At 47.8% G+C, this 20,177-nt stretch overlaps 2 protein-coding genes across 5 annotated transcripts in view; one reads left to right on the forward strand and one right to left on the reverse strand.

The window, feature by feature from the left end:
* PIAS1 (protein inhibitor of activated STAT 1) overlaps positions 1–1,594 on the forward strand; it is a 112,869-nt gene extending 111,275 nt beyond the window's left edge. For all 3 annotated transcript variants that reach the window (XM_054688323.1, XM_037502790.2, XM_054688317.1), the window contains 2 exons: positions 615–652; positions 1,143–1,594. In XM_054688323.1, the coding sequence (XP_054544298.1) occupies positions 615–652; positions 1,143–1,439 (335 nt within the window). In that variant the 3' untranslated portion in view covers positions 1,440–1,594. The remainder of the gene's footprint in view (positions 1–614; positions 653–1,142) is intronic.
* A 5,896-nt stretch (positions 1,595–7,490) lies between these two features.
* On the reverse strand, positions 7,491–20,110 carry CALML4 (calmodulin like 4). 2 transcript variants are annotated; one of them, XM_037502791.2, is made up of 6 exons: positions 18,140–20,110; positions 17,653–17,920; positions 17,527–17,557; positions 13,228–13,368; positions 11,455–11,643; positions 7,491–7,814 (listed from the first exon to the last, which is right to left on the reverse strand). In XM_037502791.2, the coding sequence occupies exons 2-6, from the start codon at positions 17,785–17,787 to the stop codon at positions 7,717–7,719; spliced, it is 594 nt and encodes a 197-aa protein (XP_037358688.1). In that variant the 5' UTR covers positions 17,788–17,920; positions 18,140–20,110; the 3' UTR covers positions 7,491–7,716. The 2 variants fall into 2 exon arrangements, with proteins under 2 accessions (XP_037358688.1, XP_054544305.1); XM_054688330.1 differs by lacking the exon at positions 18,140–20,110 and having other exon boundaries at positions 17,653–18,087.
* Positions 20,111–20,177: the final 67 nt, after the last annotated feature.

A 20,177-nucleotide genomic window follows, 5' to 3' on the forward strand; every position in this document is an offset into this window, starting at 1 on the left:
GCAATATGGCCAAGAAAGTGAATTGGGAGGGGCATGTTTGCAGTGACTCCCAGGCTGCTGTGAATCATTTTCTAGAATAGCTGCCATCCCAACAATCTGACACCCCTCAGATCTGTCCTCCTCTTTAATAATACCAGAGAATCTCTGAGTTAGAACCTGGTAGAGATATTGTTAGCAAGTGGACAAATTGGAGAAAGAGAGTCTGTGTTAACAACTTTGTTTCTTTCAACTTCAAACTGTCATCTTCAAAATGAGGCCAAAAATAATTATATATTTCATGAGTGCCTGTGAGGAGTAAATTAGATATACTGAACGGTAACTTCAGAGAAGTCAGTGAGAGATTTTTGTGAAAAGTGCTATGACCCTATTTAAGGGATGGGTGTTAGAATGATGTAAGCAGGGCAGTGAGGGTCCACTTGCCACACAAGGGCTCACGGGGAAGGCAAATGGTTGCAAAGTCCAAACTCAACTCTTCATGTTTAAATAAAATTCTAAATGAATTTAGAATTGGCGTTTAAGATTTATATTTGTTTTTGCAATACTGGAGCATTTGGGAGGGGGTTTTCTTTGTTTCTTGTTTGTTATTCCAAACTAAAATAATTTTTCTCCCACAGGATTAGATTTCTTTCCTTTCTTATCAGGAGACAATCAGGTATGTTATATGAAAAAATTACTGCTTTTTTTTTTTTTTTTTTTTTTTTGAAAAATTGCTGCTGTTTTAATTGTACGTTAAAAGTATAATATGTACCCAAGGAAAGCCAAGAAATTCCCTTAGAAAATTCAGAGTAGTCATACCCATTACTGTTAAGGTTTTTAAAATTCAAATAAAAATCCCTTTGTTTCAGCAGTGCCTGAGCGTATAGTTAGCACAATGTCTGTTGCCTTTTGAGAATTGCTTCCAATACAAATTAAAAAGCAGTAAGTTTGGTTTTTTTCCCTCCAAATTTCACAGATGCAGAAATGTCCCTCAAAGTCAATATTGCAATAGTTACACAAGACCTTTTGAAAAATGTCTTATTCACTATTTCAGAAACATCAGCTACTTGGAGTTGGTTAAATTTAGGACTTTATTCTGCTGAAAAGAAAATTTATTAATTTATAAGTAGTACTTAGCATTTTTTTGTCTTTTGTCTCCTTCCCAGCATTATAACACCTCCCTCCTGGCTGCTGCAGCAGCAGCTGTTTCAGATGATCAAGAACTCTTGCACCCGTCTCGGTTTTTCCCATATACCTCCTCCTCGCAGATGTTTCTCGATCAGTTAAGTGCGGGAGGCAGCACTTCTCTGCCAACCACCAATGGAAGCAGTAGTGGCAGTAACAGCAGCCTCGTGTCCTCCAACAGCCTAAGGGAGAGCCATAGCCACACCGTCGCAAATAGGAGCAGCACGGACACGGCGTCCATCTTCGGCATCATACCAGACATTATTTCGTTAGACTGATCCCTGCCCCTGCTGCTCCCACCCCACCCCAGATTAAATGAACTTGGCAGAAAGAAGAGAACTTTGTGCTGTTTTACCTTATACTGTTTAGAAACGTACACAAGCGTGTTTTTTTCCTTTTTTTAGGGAAAAAATTAAAAGAAATGTACAGAGAACAAAACTATATTTTCAGTTTTACTTTTGTATATAAATCTAAGACTGCCTGTCTGAAAAAACACTTGTTTAAAAAAAAACAAAAAAAAAGAAAAGAAAAGAAAAAAAGAAAAAAAAAACAAGTACCCACAAACAACCTTCAGTTCATTTTTTCTGGATTCTGAAGACTTTTTTTTTTCATCATTTGTCCTATGGTTTTGGTTTAATTTTACTTCAATGGCATTATTTTATTTGCAATAACAGGAAAGGAATTGCATGTATGACGTTTTAAATTGTGGGCTTTTCTTTGTTGTGGGGAGGGGGTTCGGGGGGGATAGTTTTAATTTCCATTTTCTAAAAATGACAGACTTGGAATCTGTTTGTGTGTGTGCATATTTTATCCAGCCTTAAGTTATAAATCTCATCTGTCCAACTGCATTCCCTATGTATTTTCAGAACATAGCTTGTGGGTGTGTGTGTTCGGTGTGTGTGTCTGTGTATTTTTCTGTCATTACTGTTTCTTCTCTCAAGTTTGCATTCAGTTGATAAATCAGTTGCTTGCTTCTTTCAAAGTGCTTTGAAGGTCTTGAATTCACATATGAGCATCTTTATTGACTATCCCAATTGCATGTTCTCCATCACATATTCTCTTATTTGCTAGATACCCCCTGAGAATATGTTTTAGAGATTGGAGTAAAGCTGTCTGGGTAAGAAGTAGGTTTAACAGGCCTGTGAATAATACACTTTAGTTCCTTATTCTAAATTTGGATTGCCAGTATTATGTATTTAAACCAAGTCTGTGAAGACCTGCTTTTTTGGCCATAGGGTAACAAGTTTTCCTGTAAGATCTTCATACCAAAGTAGGCAGTAAAAACAGCTTAGAGAGCCCTGTTGGATGTCTTGTACAGCTGACAGAGGTACAGTTACATCACCTCAAAAAAGAAAGACAGTTGTCCTAAAAGTAAATTGTTTAGAAAATACAGTGCACCACAAATATCAATCTGTAGAAATCTATCTGATAAACAGTTGAAATTCAAAATGGGCTTGATCCTTAGTCTTTTTTACTCACTAGTTCTGAGTATACTTATTTTCTTAGCCTAGCTATAGCTTGTTTTAGTTTTTCTTTACTTTTTAAAGACAAGCATGACATAGGAAAGTTCTTTGTTTTTAGAGTTTATGGATCAGTCTGATCTATTCTTACTAATAATGGAACATGTAAATATATTGAAAACTGTTTTTCAGGACATGAATAAAGATTGAAGAGAAGGAAAAGTGGTTCTAGTTGTGTTCCAAAATCCTCATCAGAGAAGCTATTCCATTCTTCAGGTAATACTTGAAGGTGTGGAAGATATTTTTTAGTTAAATGAAAGGTTTAGCAGGTTTAATTAACAGAAAAGATAAAGAAGGAGCATAATGATTACCAGTTTTCCAGACTGGATTTTTATTTCACAGCTGTTATTATTCTCAGAGTTGATGAAGGACCACCTTTGTGTATAAAATTATCATTTTAACCTTGCAGTGGTAACAAAATGACCTACTTTAATCCAGGTAGAATTCAAGATGGCTGTATCTTCAGTTGTATGATAAAATTAACAGTTCTCATGACTATGTGGCGTCGAAAAATAATACCTGTTTTTACAGCATCTCTGCCACTAAATTGTTGACTTGAATTTTGAAAAACAAGTTGGTGTTGATATGTATATGTGTGTGTGTATATATGTATTTATAGACAAATGTGTGTGAGTGACAGTGAGTTATTATAGTCTTCCCCTACGCATGTGTATTCCACACATACATGGCTGAGTTATAGTCACTAAACAATTTGCAATAAAAATCTTCATTGTTGGTTAAAACAGGAGATAGTTAAGTTTTAAAAGGAATTTGTGTTATGGTAAATACTTTAAGAACTGTTATTGCCATATTAACTTAGGCTAATACTAATAGTGTTATAATTTGTGTCTAAATTCAGATTGGGATAGAAATTACATAAATTGTGGGGAGTTTCTCCTTATTTCACATTGTAATAGGAAACATTTCTAGTAATTCAGCTACCTAAGATAAAATATGAATAGTTTTCTTTATTTCTTGTTTGTTTTGTTTTTTTTTTTCTGTCATGGTTAGTGGTCTGAAAATTCTGATCAATCACTTTATGTTTGATACCTAATTCCAAACTCTTTGAGTGATCCAGTTGAAAACCCATCCCTCTACTTTCTTCAGCCCAGTTTTAAGTGAGGGTTCATTTCCCTCAGCATCCTGCATTATACCAACCTAAGGGAAGAACACGTAATAGGAAGAAATAAATGTCTGTCTAGTGGTTTTGGTCATGTCTCCAAGAGAAAATAACCATTCAGTTGTCTTTTTATTTTAGCTCATTCCACTAAGGTGTTTGTTACCTGCAGTTGTTGACCTTCCAAAATGTTACGTTAGTAGCGGCTGTCATTCTGTTGGTCTCGGGATCGATCTCAGTCAGTCAGACTTTCATGATCTGTAATAATGCTAGTAGAGTCAAGCACTGCATCTTTATCTTATATATTAAAAAAAAAAATAAAGCACATAGTCATTTCATCTCTTTTTTTTCTTTAGCCTACCCTCAGTCACCCTCCCATGCCGACATTGACGTGCTGTCTATGGACAAAGAGCAATTCTCAGAGTCTTTCAGCAAGTTGCCACCGCCCATCTTGCCTGATCTTTCATAATAGTGTGGCATGTGTTTGTGCTTCTATACAGAACTGTGTGTGAGCGTGTGTGTAGAAACATACATGCACACGCCTTTGATAAGTAACTTGGACTAGCAGAGTTGAAGTGGCTGCTGGTTACTTTGTGGGCATTAGACACATCTTTTTAAAATGATCTGAACCTTAACCAGGCCACACTTGGTTGACTAATATGTTTTGAACATTAAAATTTTCTGCTGCTTTTAACATAGACATCACAGTTCAATATCATTACTGACTTAGGAAAGATTCGCTTTGGCTACTAAAATGTGATTTCTTGGCAGATGGTCCTTTTGAGTCAGGTGTCCGAATTGGATCCTATATCCCAACTTTAATAATTTTGGGAAGAACATTGTTTTCTAAACAACTCCAACTTTAAATACATAAAACACTTTTAAGATCTTCAAGACTTTAAGCACATTTGGAATTATTTCAGTAAGAATATTGCTTTATCTATACATGTTGAATTCTGTTTTTGTTTTCTTTTTTATTTAAAAAACACAAAGCTTAGATTTCGGAACGAGGGAGGGAGAATAGCTGGTGGTCCCAGAGTGCGCTGCTGTTAATTGTTTAATTAACAAAGGGGAAAATGTATATAAACAGATATAAAAGTTACCATAAATTCCATGAACTTAAATCTGTGATTCATTGCCTTAAAACTTTCTCTTAGGATTTCCATACCGCATGCCAAACCAGTAAAATGGCTTTTAAAAATGTATAGTAGACCAATGTCAGTTTGTATAAAAGTACCAAGTGAAAATATTTATTACATGCATTGAAAAAAAATTGTTTACCTATTGAATGTTACCTGTTTATGTAGAGCTCTTTAGATGTAATAAAAGAAAAGCCTTCAGTTAATTTGTCTTCTGTAAAATATACTGCTGGGTATACAAGGGGACAGTCCCTGTGAAAAGTGATAATGCTTTGTGCTTCCAAAGCACCTTTCATCCAGAGATTTCAAAGCATGACTAAGTAACTCATTCTCTTGCACCATGCTTTGAGGTAAGTAATGAATATACACCATCATTCCCCTTTCTTATTGAAATATGGCTAGCTTTGTAATGAACCACAGCATCTGTTTAGTTTTAAATCTGTTTGCTTATCTGCCGTGTGAGTGCTCTAAGAGTACTGTGGCCTTTTTTGTAAACAACACTAGGTACTAGGTAAGCCAGCTGGAATTTCAGGAATGAGCATGAAACTGGGACATGGGGTAGTGTAAAAGCCTTTCCTGGGGTAGAGGTTTAAATCCGAATGCCACACTGGAGCTTAGACTCCTCGGCAAGGAGCAGCCTAATTAGGAGCCCTGAGGCAGGGGAGTGGGCCAAGGTTCTAATGTCCACGCCACACTGTGTTTCTGGCAAGCTATACTGAAGATTCCTGTTAGGCAAATGAGATTAGTAAAACTGACTTTTAAACTTTAAAACTAAGACCGTTCAGTGACATATAGAGACAAAAATCACTTCGAGGGGTTTACCTTCATTATCATAACCCAGAACTTTTGTCCCATCTAAATCCTAAATATCTCCTGTCAAATTGGCTGGAGCACTTCCTAACATCCACAAAGAGTTACTTCTCGTGCTCTCTAACCTTGCCTGAAAGTGAACTAGAGCAGTTCTCTCTGGGGCACCAAAGTCGAACTAGCTCTTGGGTGGGGGCTGGTCATTTTCCATGAAGGTAATGAAGTTGGGGCACAAGGGCCCCTCATTAGCTCCAACCTTTACCTGGATCCTAGGAGCAGCCCTAGCAATTGTTTCTATTTTTGTATTCCTAAAGAAGACCACCAGGTCCCATAAGCCTCAGACCCAACAAAACCTGGGTGTGCCTCTCTTCCCCCCTACCCGGCCCCCACAGTATGTTGAGAAGCTCCCCAGCTAGATGATTATAACTTCACTTCTTCACTTACTTGGTGTTGGGATCATTTACCACCAACACCCCCACACCTCCTATTACTTCTCTGCAACTCAGGATTTCCTACTCACTCGGCTGACAGTTAAACTTGGGAAAATCAACCTCTCCTTTGTGGGTTGGTGGAAGCAACACAGCATCATGCGGCACACATTGCACCCAGACTGTACTGTCCCCTGCAGTTTCCCCTGTGCCCAGCCCTTAGATTTGTGTTTTGTATAACCTCCAAGGTACACCTTCCTCTTAATTTGGTTTTATTTTGCTTTAGCCACTCGGGCACCATCAGACAAAGCTGCAAGGGCCAATTTTGATACAAGGATAAAACTCTGTATTTAGTGCCCTGTGCCTCCCCACCCCACCCCCTCCACATACACTGCTGTGTGATCCCACCCCTTTTTAGGGCTGCACTACCATGGATGGATCCACAAAGGCCATGAGTGTACGGGCAGCACCAGCCTGGCACCTCCTGGTTCTCTAACTTTTAAAAACCCTGTTGAGCTAGAAAAGCTACTCAGCAGGACCAGTACACCCACGATCGTGCCAGGGCTCTCTACCAGGGCCATGGCCTGCTACATCCCTACTTTCCATTAGTCCTGAGGAAATGGCTTGATCAATTCAGCCCAGTTGACTGGACCATCCTAGGCTCCCCAATCTCTGAAAATGGGAGAGGGGGCTCAGCGTTCTGGCAGAAACAACAGAAAGGGCTCCCCCCTCTCCCCAGCACTGCTCTGCTTCAGTGAGCATGGGTCACATCTGGTCTCCTTTGATGTGGGCTGTAAAGTCAGATCACTGTGCCCACTTTAACCAAAGCTGCTTGTTTTATTGTTTTCACCCTAGCCTCTGTGTGTGAGTGGATATCCCGAGCCATGTCATTTTGTGTTGAGATGGGAAGAATTTCTAAGTGACCCTGTGGCACTGCCAGAAACGTTGCCATAGTTTTCGTTCGTTTGAGTTCTTTGTTACTATTTCTCAACTAGCACTGGCTTTACCTTGGAAACTTGGGAGGTGGTTCCAGCGCCAGAATACAGAACAGTCTTTTGGTTGATTGTGCTTTTTAGGAGAAGCTCTCCCATGGTAACTCAGGACTGCATCGTGCGCTGCAGTTTGCAAAAGGCATTTTTAACTGATTATCACAGACCATTCCCAATAGGCTCCATGAGGTAAGAAGTGGGAATCAACTTGAGTGAGGACCCTGTGGCTTTGAGGGGTAAAATGATTTGCCCGAAGTCACATAGCTGGGAAACAAGAGTCAGGACTGGAATCCAGGCCCAACTCCAAACCATTGGCTTGTTCCATGCTGTAAAGGACCAGACTAATGGGTGTTATTAAAATCAATAAAAATCTTTTATTAGAGACATACTATTAACATGACTGAAATCATTTCATTGCTAAGCTATCTTCTACCATTGGATAATGTCATCTTGCTGCTGTTTGCCAACTCCCTAGAGTGAAAAGAATACTTTTCTTTTTAAAAATTAATCAGTCTGAGTCTTCAGGCCCAGGGGAGGCTGTGTTACATTCTCCATTCAGTAGTCCTGCGCCGGAATGGTGATCTTGTGGATGAATTCATCATACTTCACTTTGCCATTTGGTTCGATATTCGCTTCCCTGAAAAGATCATCCACTGCAATAAATCACATTAATTTTTCAGTTTGGCTTTAGTGTTAGGTTGTAGGACATTGAATTCTTGGAGGCTGGGGCTCCCCAGAGGTCTTCCCTGAGTGTCCAATAGATGATTCCCATAGTCCAGGAAGTAAACCAGTGAACAGGACAGAATCCACCTCCTACGCCTTGGAGACCACTTGGAATTAATTTTGAGTTAATTGGACTTTCTGCAGGGGCTGGGGTAGGGACAGAGGTGTTCTGGTGAGGATTTAGTTGCTGGAGCCACCTTCTGCTTTTTTTAATTGTTGTCTTTTTATTTTTTTAAGATTTATTTATGCATACAAGAGCTGGGGTACAGGCCAAAAGTGTGGGGGGGGGGTGAGAGGATTCACCAGAGACAAAGTGGGGAGCAAAACAGGCAGACTGACCAAAGTACACTGCTGAGGGGAGCAGCGGGCAAGTCAGGAGAGGTCTGCTGTGCCATGTGGGTCTCTCTCTGGCCGGCCAGGGGCTCAAACTGGTGCTGCAGAGACTGCGGACAGCTTCATAGGTTGTGTTTTAAACCACCAGGGAGGCCACCTGGGCCCAATTTAAGCCACCAGGGAGGCCCAATTTTTATCTTTTTAATAGAAAAATTTGTGACCCTGTGCCGTAGTTCGAGGAACCTTTGCCAAGGATTTTACCTTCAACACCCATGGCCCACCCTCTCTCCCCGACTTCCCCAGCACAGCAGATACCCTATGCAGCTCCACCCTGGCCACTCCAGCCCAGGCTTTGGCCTGCCCCTGTCCTGCCTGCCTTTCCTTCCAAGTCAGCATTTCCCACCAGCCCTGCCCCACTACAAGACAGGACTTAGTGACAAGTGGTGTCTGCCACCGACACCTCTTTTTTAAAAAGTGTATGTTTCAGGGGTGGGGGTAGCATGAGAGAAAATGAATTCGACTGTGTCTAAAGCTTAAAACATACAAAACTGTCATTGTTCTCAGATGTTGCTCAAAAAAAGTCATTTCATTTACTTGTTTCTTCTGGTTCTGATTTCCTGGGACAAAATACTAGCTTGTCCCAAGCACTGGCAAGAAGAGCCATTCCAGCTTCTCTGCAGTGACCTCTGGGTGCCACCCTGTGTTTGGCTCATGGCTCCATCCTCATCCTCTTGCAAAAATTGTCTAACTGCCCTGTCGACTCCCCTGCCCTACACAACCCCACGACCCAATTCTGGGCAGTTAGAGAATAGCCAGTGATTCTCTGCTTACCCATCCTTCTCTAAAATGTAATTAGTGTGCTCTAGATAGTAGTTGAGTATTTTTAGAAAGTTGAGACTAATTTATCTCATTTCATGGAGAAGCTTCTACCCCTGAACTGCTGGGTTGAAACCATCTCAAGAGGGCCTCCCTGGTGGCGCAAGAGGTTAAGATGCAACCTATGAAGCTATCCACAGCCACTGCAGCATGAGTTCGATCCCCGGCCAGAGAGCTGCTCACATGGCCCAGCAGACCTCTCCTGACTTGCCCGCTGCTCCTCTCAGCAGTGTATTTCAGTCACTCTGCCTGTTTTGTTCCCCACTCTGTCTCTGGTGAATCCTCTCACCCCCCGTACCTCTGGCCTGTGCCCCAGTTCTTGTATGCATAAATAAATCTTCAGAAAACACAAACATCTCAACAGACTTCCCAACACCAGCTCCAAGCCAGCCACCACAGCCTCCTGCCCACGAGAGGAGCAGCGCTTCAGAGCCGGTGCCAGCACCTGCAGGAGGTACCTGACAGGAGGAGGGTCACTCTGTTGAAGCCATAAAAAACCAGAATGCTGAAATCAGCTGGCCACGGCCTCCCTGCAGCCCTCTGAGGCTTCTCTGAGGCTAAAACTGAAGATTTTCTTTCCATCACCTTGGGCAAAAGATTTCTACTTCTAGTGTCCTCTTTCTGCCTCCCACAGCAAGAGGAGAAAAAATTAATGTCCCTGCTCTTCTGGAACACATAAACAGTTTCTGTGAATCAGTTTCCTTACTGGTTAAACAAATGAGGAGGTGTGCGGGCCTGGGGCCTGTGGTATCACTTTAGACAGAGATCGTCAACTACGAGAAAGAAGGCCGCAGCTGCCCCTCGCTGCGAACACTCCACCTGGTACATAAAAGGTCGAGCGGTGTCCTCAGAGCCTGAGAGGGAAGGAGAGCCCACGTTTCCCGTGTTCCCATCCAAGCAGCCGCAATGAAAGAGGAGATGGTGTTAGCTGCCAGCCTGAAAAAGCGGGGGAAGCTGCATCTGCCTTCTGTGGGGCTATTTTTAAATGCTTTGCACTGTGCCTTTGTGACTGCAGATCAGATCTAAGCAGACTGGCTTACAGAATGTTAGCTACCGCGGGGACCTGAGGGACTGTCTATTGTAACCGCATTTCCCAATGAGGAAACCGAGGACGGGGTGGTGGGGGGAGAGGTTAAGAAACTTGGCTGGGCCTCACCAGAATGAGGGGGAGCCAGGATTCAGACGTAATTCAAATCACAACCCTGCAAAGCCTGCCATGGACTGGTTGTGATTTAACTGAAGGCTGAAGGGCCATCATTACTGGAGCCTGTTCCTAAACCTGGCCCTCCGGTCCCAACCACAGGCAAGCCCTGCAGTCTAAGTAGAAGTCCCAGGCCCTGGGGTGGGTGGATGCAAACTCTGGCGGCAGACCAGGGGAGGCTGCTGCGGCAGGAGCGAGGGGCTAGCCCAGCAGGCTGGCAGAACACCAGCAACAACCCAGGACTGGGGTTGCCCTTTTCTAGAAGACCCAGCCTCCTCATCCTGCTCTGAGACAGGGAGTGTGCTGGTTGCTGGGAGGTAGAGGCAGAGGCCGCCCCGTGGGGTTCTGTGACCAGCAGTTCCAACTGAGGCCACCACCAACACCCTTTCTGGAAGGGCTTAGAGCCTGTGAGTCATGAGGAAAGGGAGCAAAATGGCATCTCAGTTTGGAAACTCGGCACCTGCGCTGAGGACAGCGGTAGTGAGAGCCTGAGATGAGCTGGGCGAGGGCAGTGATGAGTGTCTACTAGACCCACTCCCAGCTCATCCACCCAAAAGCCACTTACTTCACCTGTCTCTTCGGCAGTATAAAGGGGGCACCGGTGTTCCCAGAGGTGTCCAAGCACAAAGTGAAACCTTAAAGGCAGGGAGAGGCCCGAGTGGAGCATACCTGGATTTCCCTGGACCATCCTTTCCTCCTGGCAGGCTTATCCCCTTTCACCCCCAGGCCTCTAGTTCCCTCTGAGTTCCAGAGTTCACTTGGCTTGACACCTAGTTGCAGTCTTCCCGCACATGCATTGAAGGTAGGGCCTGCACAGTCCTGGTGGCATGGATTGGGCTCCCACCAACTCCCTAATCTTCCACTGCTGAGAAAGGGGCCTGCCTGGTGGCACGGGGGTTAGGACAGTGCGATCAAGCTGTTGCCAGCCACTGCAGCATGAGTTTCATCCCCAGCCGGTCAGGAGCAACCCACATGGCACAGCAGACCTCTCATGCTCACCCGCTGCTCCCCTCAGCAGTGTATCTCAGTGAATCCACCTGTTCTGTTCCCTGCTCGGTCTCTGATGAATCCTCTCACCACCCTCACCTCTGGTCTGCACCCCAGTTCTTGTATGCATAAATAAATAAATCTTAAAAAGAAAAAAGGGACCCAGCTGTTACCTTCTTTGTGGGTGAGTTTCTCCCCCAGTTTTGTGAGTTTTGACCGCAGTTCAGAAGCCATGATGTAGCCTTTCTTCTCCTTGTCTGTCATCAGCATGGCCAAAAGAATTTCTTTCTTTGGGTCTTCTTGTTTTATTTGTATGTGCATAATATTCAGGAAAGTGGAGAAGTCTAGCTCTCCATTTCTGTCTGGGAAAACCCCCAACACAGCAGAGTGAGCAGGGAAGAAAAGGCTCTTTGACGGGTAGCCAACTAACTAACCCAAGTCTTCACAGCCAAGTCAAGGGCCACAAAATTCAGGCAGCTGGTGACAGTGGTCACCGCGAGGATGCAGTCCTTCCCACTGAGGTCCCCCATGGACACGCCTTGTTCACTCCTCCCACTGTCCTCAGGTTTTATGGCTGTCATCATCCCATCTTGCCCACTAAGGAGACAAAAACTCTGAGTGTGGAGTCACCTCTCAGAGGAGTGGCAGGATAAGTAAGAAGCATCACCTCGTCTGGTCCCTTCCAGATGCTTCCTGCCTGCCCTGACCACCAGAGCCATGTCTGCAGGTCCCTTTCCCCTTGGCGGCCACCTCCACAAGGATGGGGGGATGTCTAAGCCCCAGCCCCGCGGGGCAGTTCCCCTGACTTCCCCTCATGCGCCCTCCACCTGGCCTCCCGAGCCCGCGCCACTCCTCCCAGCACGCCGGGGAGCTCTGTCCAGGCCCTGACCAGCCTAGCACTGCAGGAAATTGGAACTTCCCCTGATCACAATTTCCTGTTTGGAGGAGTCAGAAACCGAAGGAAACCACCTCCCCTTTGGAGCTGGAAAAAGGGGTCTCCAGCACTGGGCTCCAGGCCTTCAGAGGCCCAGTCCCCTGTCCAGCCTGGCCTGCCCTTGGATGGCCCTGCACTACAGCACAGCAGGGTAGCGCTGATGGGACCTCAGCGGAGCCCTGGCAGGTAGTGGAACTCACCAGAAAGGTGAAGGAACAAGTCCAGACACTAAAAATCACCTCTCAGCTGGGGTCAAGTGCTCTTCACCGGCCACCCCCTCCCTTCCTGAGTGTCCAGCTACTGACAGAAACAGCCACATCAGCCTCTGACACCCTCCCTTTTTTATCTTTAAAAAAAATTCGTTTGTCTGCGGTTACAAATTCCCATACAAAATATATAGGATATATATATATCAAAAATACAGGAAGCAACAATACAGGATGGGAGTGGAAATCACCCATAACCCCATCACCAGAGAAAGCCACTTGGAAACACTTAAGGTGGGTTCTTTCTCACCGGGTTGCCTAGTTTTTAGGTCAGTCTTTGAACTCCGAATTGGGTTCCACCATTGGCCTTAGAACCTGAGCAATGAGAAAAGGTCCCAAATTTTTCATAGGGTTGCCAGAGCCAAGCACCGGACTAATTCTCAATAAAGAGAAATTGTCCTATGAAAGCAACGTCAGGATCGTGGTTGGCACTGCCATCCCTGGAGGTTTGTGATCCTCGTTGGGATGCGTGGATCCTGGGGTTCTGTGAAATGGGAGTGTTACAGCTTGTGCTGGGGATTCAAGAGTCAAGGGATTCAAGGAAGCCCAACTGCCTGGTGGCACCCGCACACCCTCCCATCCCCTGTCTGTAAACTCTGACCACCTGCCCTCAAACTTCTGAGCTGCCACTCTACCTTTTGCACCACCCAGTGCACCACCCTCTAGGCCCACAGCTACAGAGTGCAGGCCCCATCCACCAGCCCAGGCTGCTTCTGCTGCGGCCCCAGCCTGGCCGGCCCACTCACCTATTCCTTGAGTCTGCAGGTGCCGCTGTGCCTCCCCCGGTGTCGGACTGGCCCCCAGGGACCTCATCACCACCAAGAGGTCGGTGGCTTTTATCTTCCCCCGCTGCTGCTTGTCATACAGGGAGAAGCACTCCTTGTACTCTGCACACAGCCCAGAGGGAGAGTCAGTCCGTCCACCCATTCTTCACCCCACCCCCACCCCCTCCCTTATCTCCCCCTCCCAGCCACCCCTCCTAGGGTTGCCAGATATACGAACAAAACCACACCACCATCATGTGAAACAGAATTTCAGATAAACAATGCCATTTTAGTATAAGTATGTCCCAAATTGTGCATGGGATGTACTTTTTTTTTTTCTTTTTTTTTTTTCTTTTTTTTTTTTTTTTTTTTTTTTTTTTCTTTTTTTTTAAATAAATTTTATTGTTATATTCCCCATACAATTGCAGCCCCCCCATTCTGACCCCAATCCCTCCCCTCCCACCCATGCATGGGATGTACTTATACTAAAAAAAGCATTTGCTTGGACGTCACGTTTACCTGGTGTCCTGTATTTCATCCCGCAACCCTAGCCCTTCCCTCTCCTGACTTCCCTTTGTCTCTCCTTCTCTCTCCCTTTCTGTTCCTTCTTCCTCCCTTTCCCTCCTTTCTCCTCACCCCCAGCCCCTTCCATTCTCCCTTCCACAGCTGACTAACGTCACAGGAGAGCCTTCTCATCCTCTAGGGCCAGCCTGGTGAGACACGAGTCCACAGCAGGGCGTCCATGCTCCCAGGAGACCTTTGCTGAGACAACTTTTCTGGGAAACCGGGTTAATGAAAAGACCAGAAACTCCCTCTGGGAAGGCCAGGCAGAGAGGGGCCCTTAAATGTGGTGACAGTTATTATATCAACTGTGGGCACTTCTGTGTCGGCTGCTCCAACCCTGGCCTAACTCTCAAGCTGCCCCATTCCTCAGGGGCGCTGCTAGGCTCCCCACTCTGTCTAGCTGGGGCCTGCTGCTCTCCCAAGCTCCTTCTCCCCTGGCACTTGGTGAAGATGAAAAGGTTGCCTGAGCTCAGGCTCCTCTGGATCTAGTCTCAGCCCCACAGCACTGCCACCTGCACTTTGTCTGGGACTCCCAGCCCAGGAGACATGAGGGGACAGGTGAGCCCAGGGGAGATCTCTAGGCCCCCTTCAGAGCCTGATTCAGGGACTGGGGTGGGGCTGCCCTCAGAATTGGTCAGAAGCTCCCCAGGTGACTGGGGCCACTGCTGGAGTCCCTCAGGGGAGTTTGCCTAGCCCTGTACCAGCCTCCAGCCCCATCTCTCCTGCTTCTCTCACCGCCAGGTGCTCCCTGGGATCAACTGCTCCTGAGCTGATGGTAATAATGAAAAAACAATGACGACTGCCCCCACTGGCAGACACTTCATCCCCGGGCCTGTGTGATCCCGCAGCGACCCCACAAGGTGTGGCCTTCCTTGCTCCCGGGTGGAGATGGGCCACAGAGGGACAGCTGGGGAACAGCTCCTGAAACACAGCTCGCCCGTGGATCTTGATTCCCAGATAGAAGCTACCAGAGGACAGCAGAGTTGGGGAGGAGAGGCAGAGGAATTCTTCCCCACCCCTCAGGCTGGCCTAAGGCCCTTTGGTGCTCCCTAATGAAGGCCTCCCCTTGGCAGCTTAGAATTTCTGCCAGGTAATAAAAAGCTGGCCTTCAGGGTGGGGGTAGAGACAATTAATGGCCTTTGTGGAGAGGTTAAAAGGGAAGCCCCCTCCTCACCACACACACTTTCAGAACTTTCCAGAGCCCAGACATCAGCTTCCAGAGGGGCAGACAAAGACAGGACCAGGCAGCAGGGAACAGCGTGGTCTAGGGGCAGCAGGTCAGGGCCTAGCCTAAGACCTCTTTGGTTCCTGCCAGGACTAATTACCTCCAGAGGGCCAGTGCCAGTGGGAACAACTCTACATCTTGCAGTACCAGTGGACCCGAGGGCGGCCAGCCTGCTGCTGGTGGGTGTCCTCTCAGGACCATCTCACCTTGTCTCCTGCCAGGGTTTGCTGCCCTCCTGAGGCCTTATCCTATGACTGTCATCCCCATCTCCCTGTCCCCCGGCCCTCACCAGTGCCTGAAGGCAGCCAGGACACACCTGGGGCCTGGAATCAGTCTTGTTCAACAACGGGCAAATTGCCCTGCCCCTCATATCAGGCATAGTAATTGGGGACCCATGGCCCATGACTTCAGCAGGACCAGGGGCAAATAGAGGCTGGTCTAATAAGTTGTTCCATAAACTATGTCTGTCTTCTGCCTTGGCCAATACACCTTCTAAAGCTCTGGAAGGCCAGATCTGCTCTTGGGGTTCCGGAGTTAGAACAAGACAACAGGGCTGTTCTCTTACCCCTACCTCTACTTCCACACCCCCTTGCTCTCCCTCCTGCAGGGGATGATGGCTCAGCCCTCCAGCATCCTATCCAGTTTACTCCTTTCCTGTCCTCTCCTCCTGCGAAGGTGAATACCAGGAGCACAAGGATTTGCATTCTGTGTTCACTGCAGGATCTTTAAGGTCCAGAACGGGGCAGTCCCAATGCCAGGGCTCACAAATATTTGTTGAATGAAAGACTAAATTGGGTTCAATGAATTGAATTAAACACCCCCTTGAGCTCTTCCCTTTGAAAATGCAAAGGCCCCAGGACAGGAAAGGAACCTCCTGGCTCCTAGGAAAATGCTAGTGGTGTGCTGGGGACACGTACCAGGTGGCTCTGCTGATCTATATACCTCAGTTCATTATAAATCTTACAAATAATTTAGAAATGTGCAATATTCATCATTATAAATTCCATCTAGCCAGTTGATTATCACAAGGGTTCTGTGAGTTCTCTTACCCTTTGTCAACCTAGAGTTTTGATTTGACCACAATTTGGCAAATGAAGCTCTATGCCAATGAACACAACTCTGTTGCACTGGATCGTTGTTTGATCCTCCATGTTTTACTAATGGTTGATTTTAACAACCAGCTTGCAAAATTCCTCAGACTGTCTGGTGCCACTAGGGCTGTGCCAGGCCTAGTATCAGACGTCTGACCAACATGATCCCCTTTGCACCTCACTCACAGCAGCCTGGGGAGGCGATGACATTATCCCCACTTCACAGATGAAAAAATTAAGGCTCAGAGGTGATTGTACCCCAGGTCGGCTACCTCCAAGGCCCTGTTGTGCCCACCCCCCAGGCCACTTTCATCCATTCATGAAGTGGCCACTTTCTTGGTGTCAGACACCAGAATACAAAGGGAGGCTTCCCTGTTTCCCTCCTGAGGCCCTAAGAGAAGGGTCAGTGAGTCTCAGAGCCAGGTGTTGGGCAGGGGTGAGGGGACACTGAGGCTGACAGTCCTTGCTGGCCCTGAGACCCACTCAGTCTTGCTGTTACACCTGGACAAGAGGAGCCCTTCCCTGGGCCTAGTGTTTTAAAAGTCCCTGCTCTGGCCCTCCTGTTGGGGTAAGGAGATCCAGGGTCTATGCGGAAGTGCCCCTTGGAATCTGGAACTCACCCACAAACTCGTCCTTCTAGATCAAGCTCCGGGAATCAAGAACTCTGGAATCCATGCCCAGGCAACCCTAAGCCCACCTCCAGCACCTGCGGGAGCCCTAGCTGGGCTCTGCCGGGCTCCTGCTGGCCTGGATCTGGGCCCCAAGCTCAGTGTAACTGGACCCTTGCCCTTGGCCTTGTGGAAACAGCTCTGTGTGCTGTGCAGAACTGAAGCCTCCTTGGGGGGGTGGGGAGGGGCAGGCACTCCAGTGCCCACATCACCAAAACTAGGCTTGCTACCAGGGCGAGGGCCTCAGATACCACCTACGCTGACCTCCCACTTACAGATGGGACACTGAGGCCCAGAAAATAGAAGTATCCTGTCCGACGGGCTCTACTCTCTATCATTGCCAATTTCAAACCCCACCTCTTCTGTTCGGCCCTCAGCCACAGCTAGTGAAAGGTGATTCTTTCTACCTCCAACTTAGCCCTGCATCTGTCCTTCCATATACTGCCCCAAATCCAACTCTCAGGGCCTGCAGAAAAACCTAGTGAGCTCTCTCCTACCCGCACTTGTAAATCACACCGACAAAGGTAACATCTTTGACGTTTCTACCTCTGAGCCTCACCCCCTACCCCACTGGGCTGGGGCCTCCCTGGGCAGCAGCCTGCCCGTGCCCGTGGGTGGGCCTGCTCTCCCACCAGCCGCCTTCCTTCCCACCAACAAGAATGAGCGAAGCAAATTGCCTAATGAGACCCATATTTTGCTGTGAGTTGCTAATTAAAGAGCAAACCCAACCTACCATTAATTTGGTCCTGGGAAAGAAACTTGGCCTGCAGCAGAGAGAGGAAAACCATTAGGAAGGACTCATGAAAGCACCCCTCGCAGCCCAGGCCAGCCTGGCTAGGTGACACAGACCCCCACTTACCATCACGGGGCCTCTGGCTGCCACCCCTGGGTTCCTGCTCCCAGAAGCAACTTCCCAGTTCCTCTTCCTCTCAGCTTCAAGTCGAAAGTCCGCCAAGCTGGGTGGAGGCTCCAGTAATAAATCCTCAGCTGCCATGGAGACCGGGCCTGATGCCAGGGGTCAGATTCCAGCTTCCTGTGCACAGCTGATGCCCCACGGAAGGCTTGAGAAGATGAGGCTGCAGAAGGGGCTCCCCCAGGACTCAATCCTGTGTCGGGCAGCTGATGCTCTGTAGCAAATGGACAAACACCCTTGTTGCTTCCTGAGCTCCCTCTGGACACTGAGAAAAGGTCAGTGAAACACACACAGGGGTGTAGCCCTGGGTCCTGCCTTGGGCCTGTCTCAGGGGGCCTTCTCTCTCTCCCCCCAGGACCAAGCTGGGAGCTACCAAGTTCCTACCAGACATTGGGCACTTTGCAATTTGTCTTATTTACAGCTCATCACCTACCATCGTGTAGTGAGAACCTGCCAGGGTGGCTGGGCCGTAACAGAGGCCTCTTCCTCCAAAGCCTGTGACACAGTAGAGACGGACACAGAGGCTGGGGGGCTCTCAGGCTGGCCCTATGCCCAAGTGCTGAGTGAGCTTGGCAGGTCATGTTGCTGTCCTGAGCCTGTTTCCTCTCCAGACTGCATCACAGAGCTGTTGAGAGTATCCAAAAGGGGGGTAGGAGGTACTGGGTGGTCCTCTCTGGCCCCACAGCAGACCAGACCGCCCAGGCTCAGAGGGAGGGCTTAGAGGTGACCTTTCCCAGCCAGGAAGCCTCCTCCTTTTCTTCCTTTCCTTCCTCTCTCACCAGCAGCCCATCCCTTCCGGCAGAAGCTGCTGGCACTGCCCATTTCCTCGGTGGTTTGTGCTGCCCACTCTCCAGAAGTAAGGGCAGGTGGGGTGTGTCCCTGGAGCTGCAGCGCTGGGCACAGCTGGGTTCTCACCCTTCTCCTTTTGTGAAGCTGCTGGCTGCCCCAGTTGGGGGCTCTGCTGTCAGGACCGGCACACAAGGCCAGGGGAGGAGCTGTGAGGGCCCAGAGGAAAAGGGACCTCTTGCGCAAGGCCTAAGGACTGCCTGCGTCTGCTTTTTCTCCATTCCCCCCCACTCCCTCCTTTCTTGTGGAAAGTTCTCTTAGCTCCCAAAACATGTCTCCAGATCCACCTCTTCACACCTGTTTCTAAAGCCAGAGAATTTCAGCTGGAGGATGTGACCCTCCTCCTGAGGCTGAGAGGAAGCCTGCCAGGCTGTAGGAGGTGGGAGAGGAGGGGAGCTTCTCCATAACAGCCCTGAGGGAGAAGGAGAGGAAAATGGGGTGGGGCCTTGCAAGGGTAGAGGCACAGAGTTGAGCTTAGTAGAGAAGCCTGGGGGGTCAGGCCAAGGTGCTCACTCCAAATTACCCTGTGTTTGGGCCAGGCTCTTGAGGAAGACAGGTATCTCCTTGGATCTAGGTCAGTGTGGGGCTAAGCGCCCCCAAGGGCATCCCAACCCACACACCCTGCTGTTGAGCCCTTACATTAGGTGGCGCCAAGGTGTTGATTGAAAGCCCGTGTGGGGTGGTGACCACTTGAATGGGCTCTTTCTACAAAAATCTATCTAGTAGCCCTCACTGTGTTGTGTGTTTGCCATTCCTCAAACCAACATGGGAACAGAAACAGCCCCCCATGTCACTTGAAGGGCCGAGATTCTACTACCCCACAGGGCTCTACCCTGAGAGTGAAAGGGGGCAAGAATTTTAATTCTGCCTGCCGCCAGTGGTCAGGGCCACTGGCCATTTTCCAGGTGCAGCAAAGCCAGGTTGCCATCAGGTATTTCTAGAAATACCATCAGGTATTTCTAGGGAAATGTTTCCAGGAAACTGTCCAGTGAGATCTGAGTCAGGAGGCACATGCATTCCCAAGGCACCCATAATTTGCTGATTAGTTTTCCCATTCTCCATATTCACTCTCATGCCTAATTTTTTTCACTTTCTTAGCCCAAAAGCAGGACTTTTTTGCTAAGTGATTTTACCAACTACTTGGTAGTTTTCTTACCAAGGGCCCCCCAAACTGTATAAACTTCAGGCCCCACACAGGCAGGCCTGACTCTGCCCTCGGAGGTCTGTTAGGTGCATCTGTGGAATGGGCCTGGGCAGGGGTTGAAGCAACAAAATGAGCTGCTGGGCAGGTGGGGCAGATAGCCCACGGCGGCCCCCCTCTCGCCTTTCGATGTCACCAGTCCCAGGAAGTCTCCAGTGGCTGCATGGTCAGGTTGAGACCTTGGAAGATCAAGAGCCAAGGCCCTGGGGGAATGAAGTGACTTGCCCAATGCTGAGTGCCAACCTCCAACAAGCCAGCCTCCCCACGCCCCCAAAGGGCACCCTCTCTGCTTCAGCCTCCGGGAGGAGCTGGCAGTAAAGCTGGGAGACGAAGTGACAAATTGGCAGGTGTGGAGAAGCCGTATCCTGGGCTCCTCCTGCCCAACCCACCCCCGCCCCAGCTTCCAGAGTCAGTCCTCTGAAGA

This window comes from Talpa occidentalis, unplaced genomic scaffold (assembly GCF_014898055.3).
Source record: "Talpa occidentalis isolate TD23 unplaced genomic scaffold, MPIMG_talOcc4v2.1 talOcc4.11, whole genome shotgun sequence".
Classification (NCBI taxonomy): domain Eukaryota; kingdom Metazoa; phylum Chordata; class Mammalia; order Eulipotyphla; family Talpidae; genus Talpa; species Talpa occidentalis.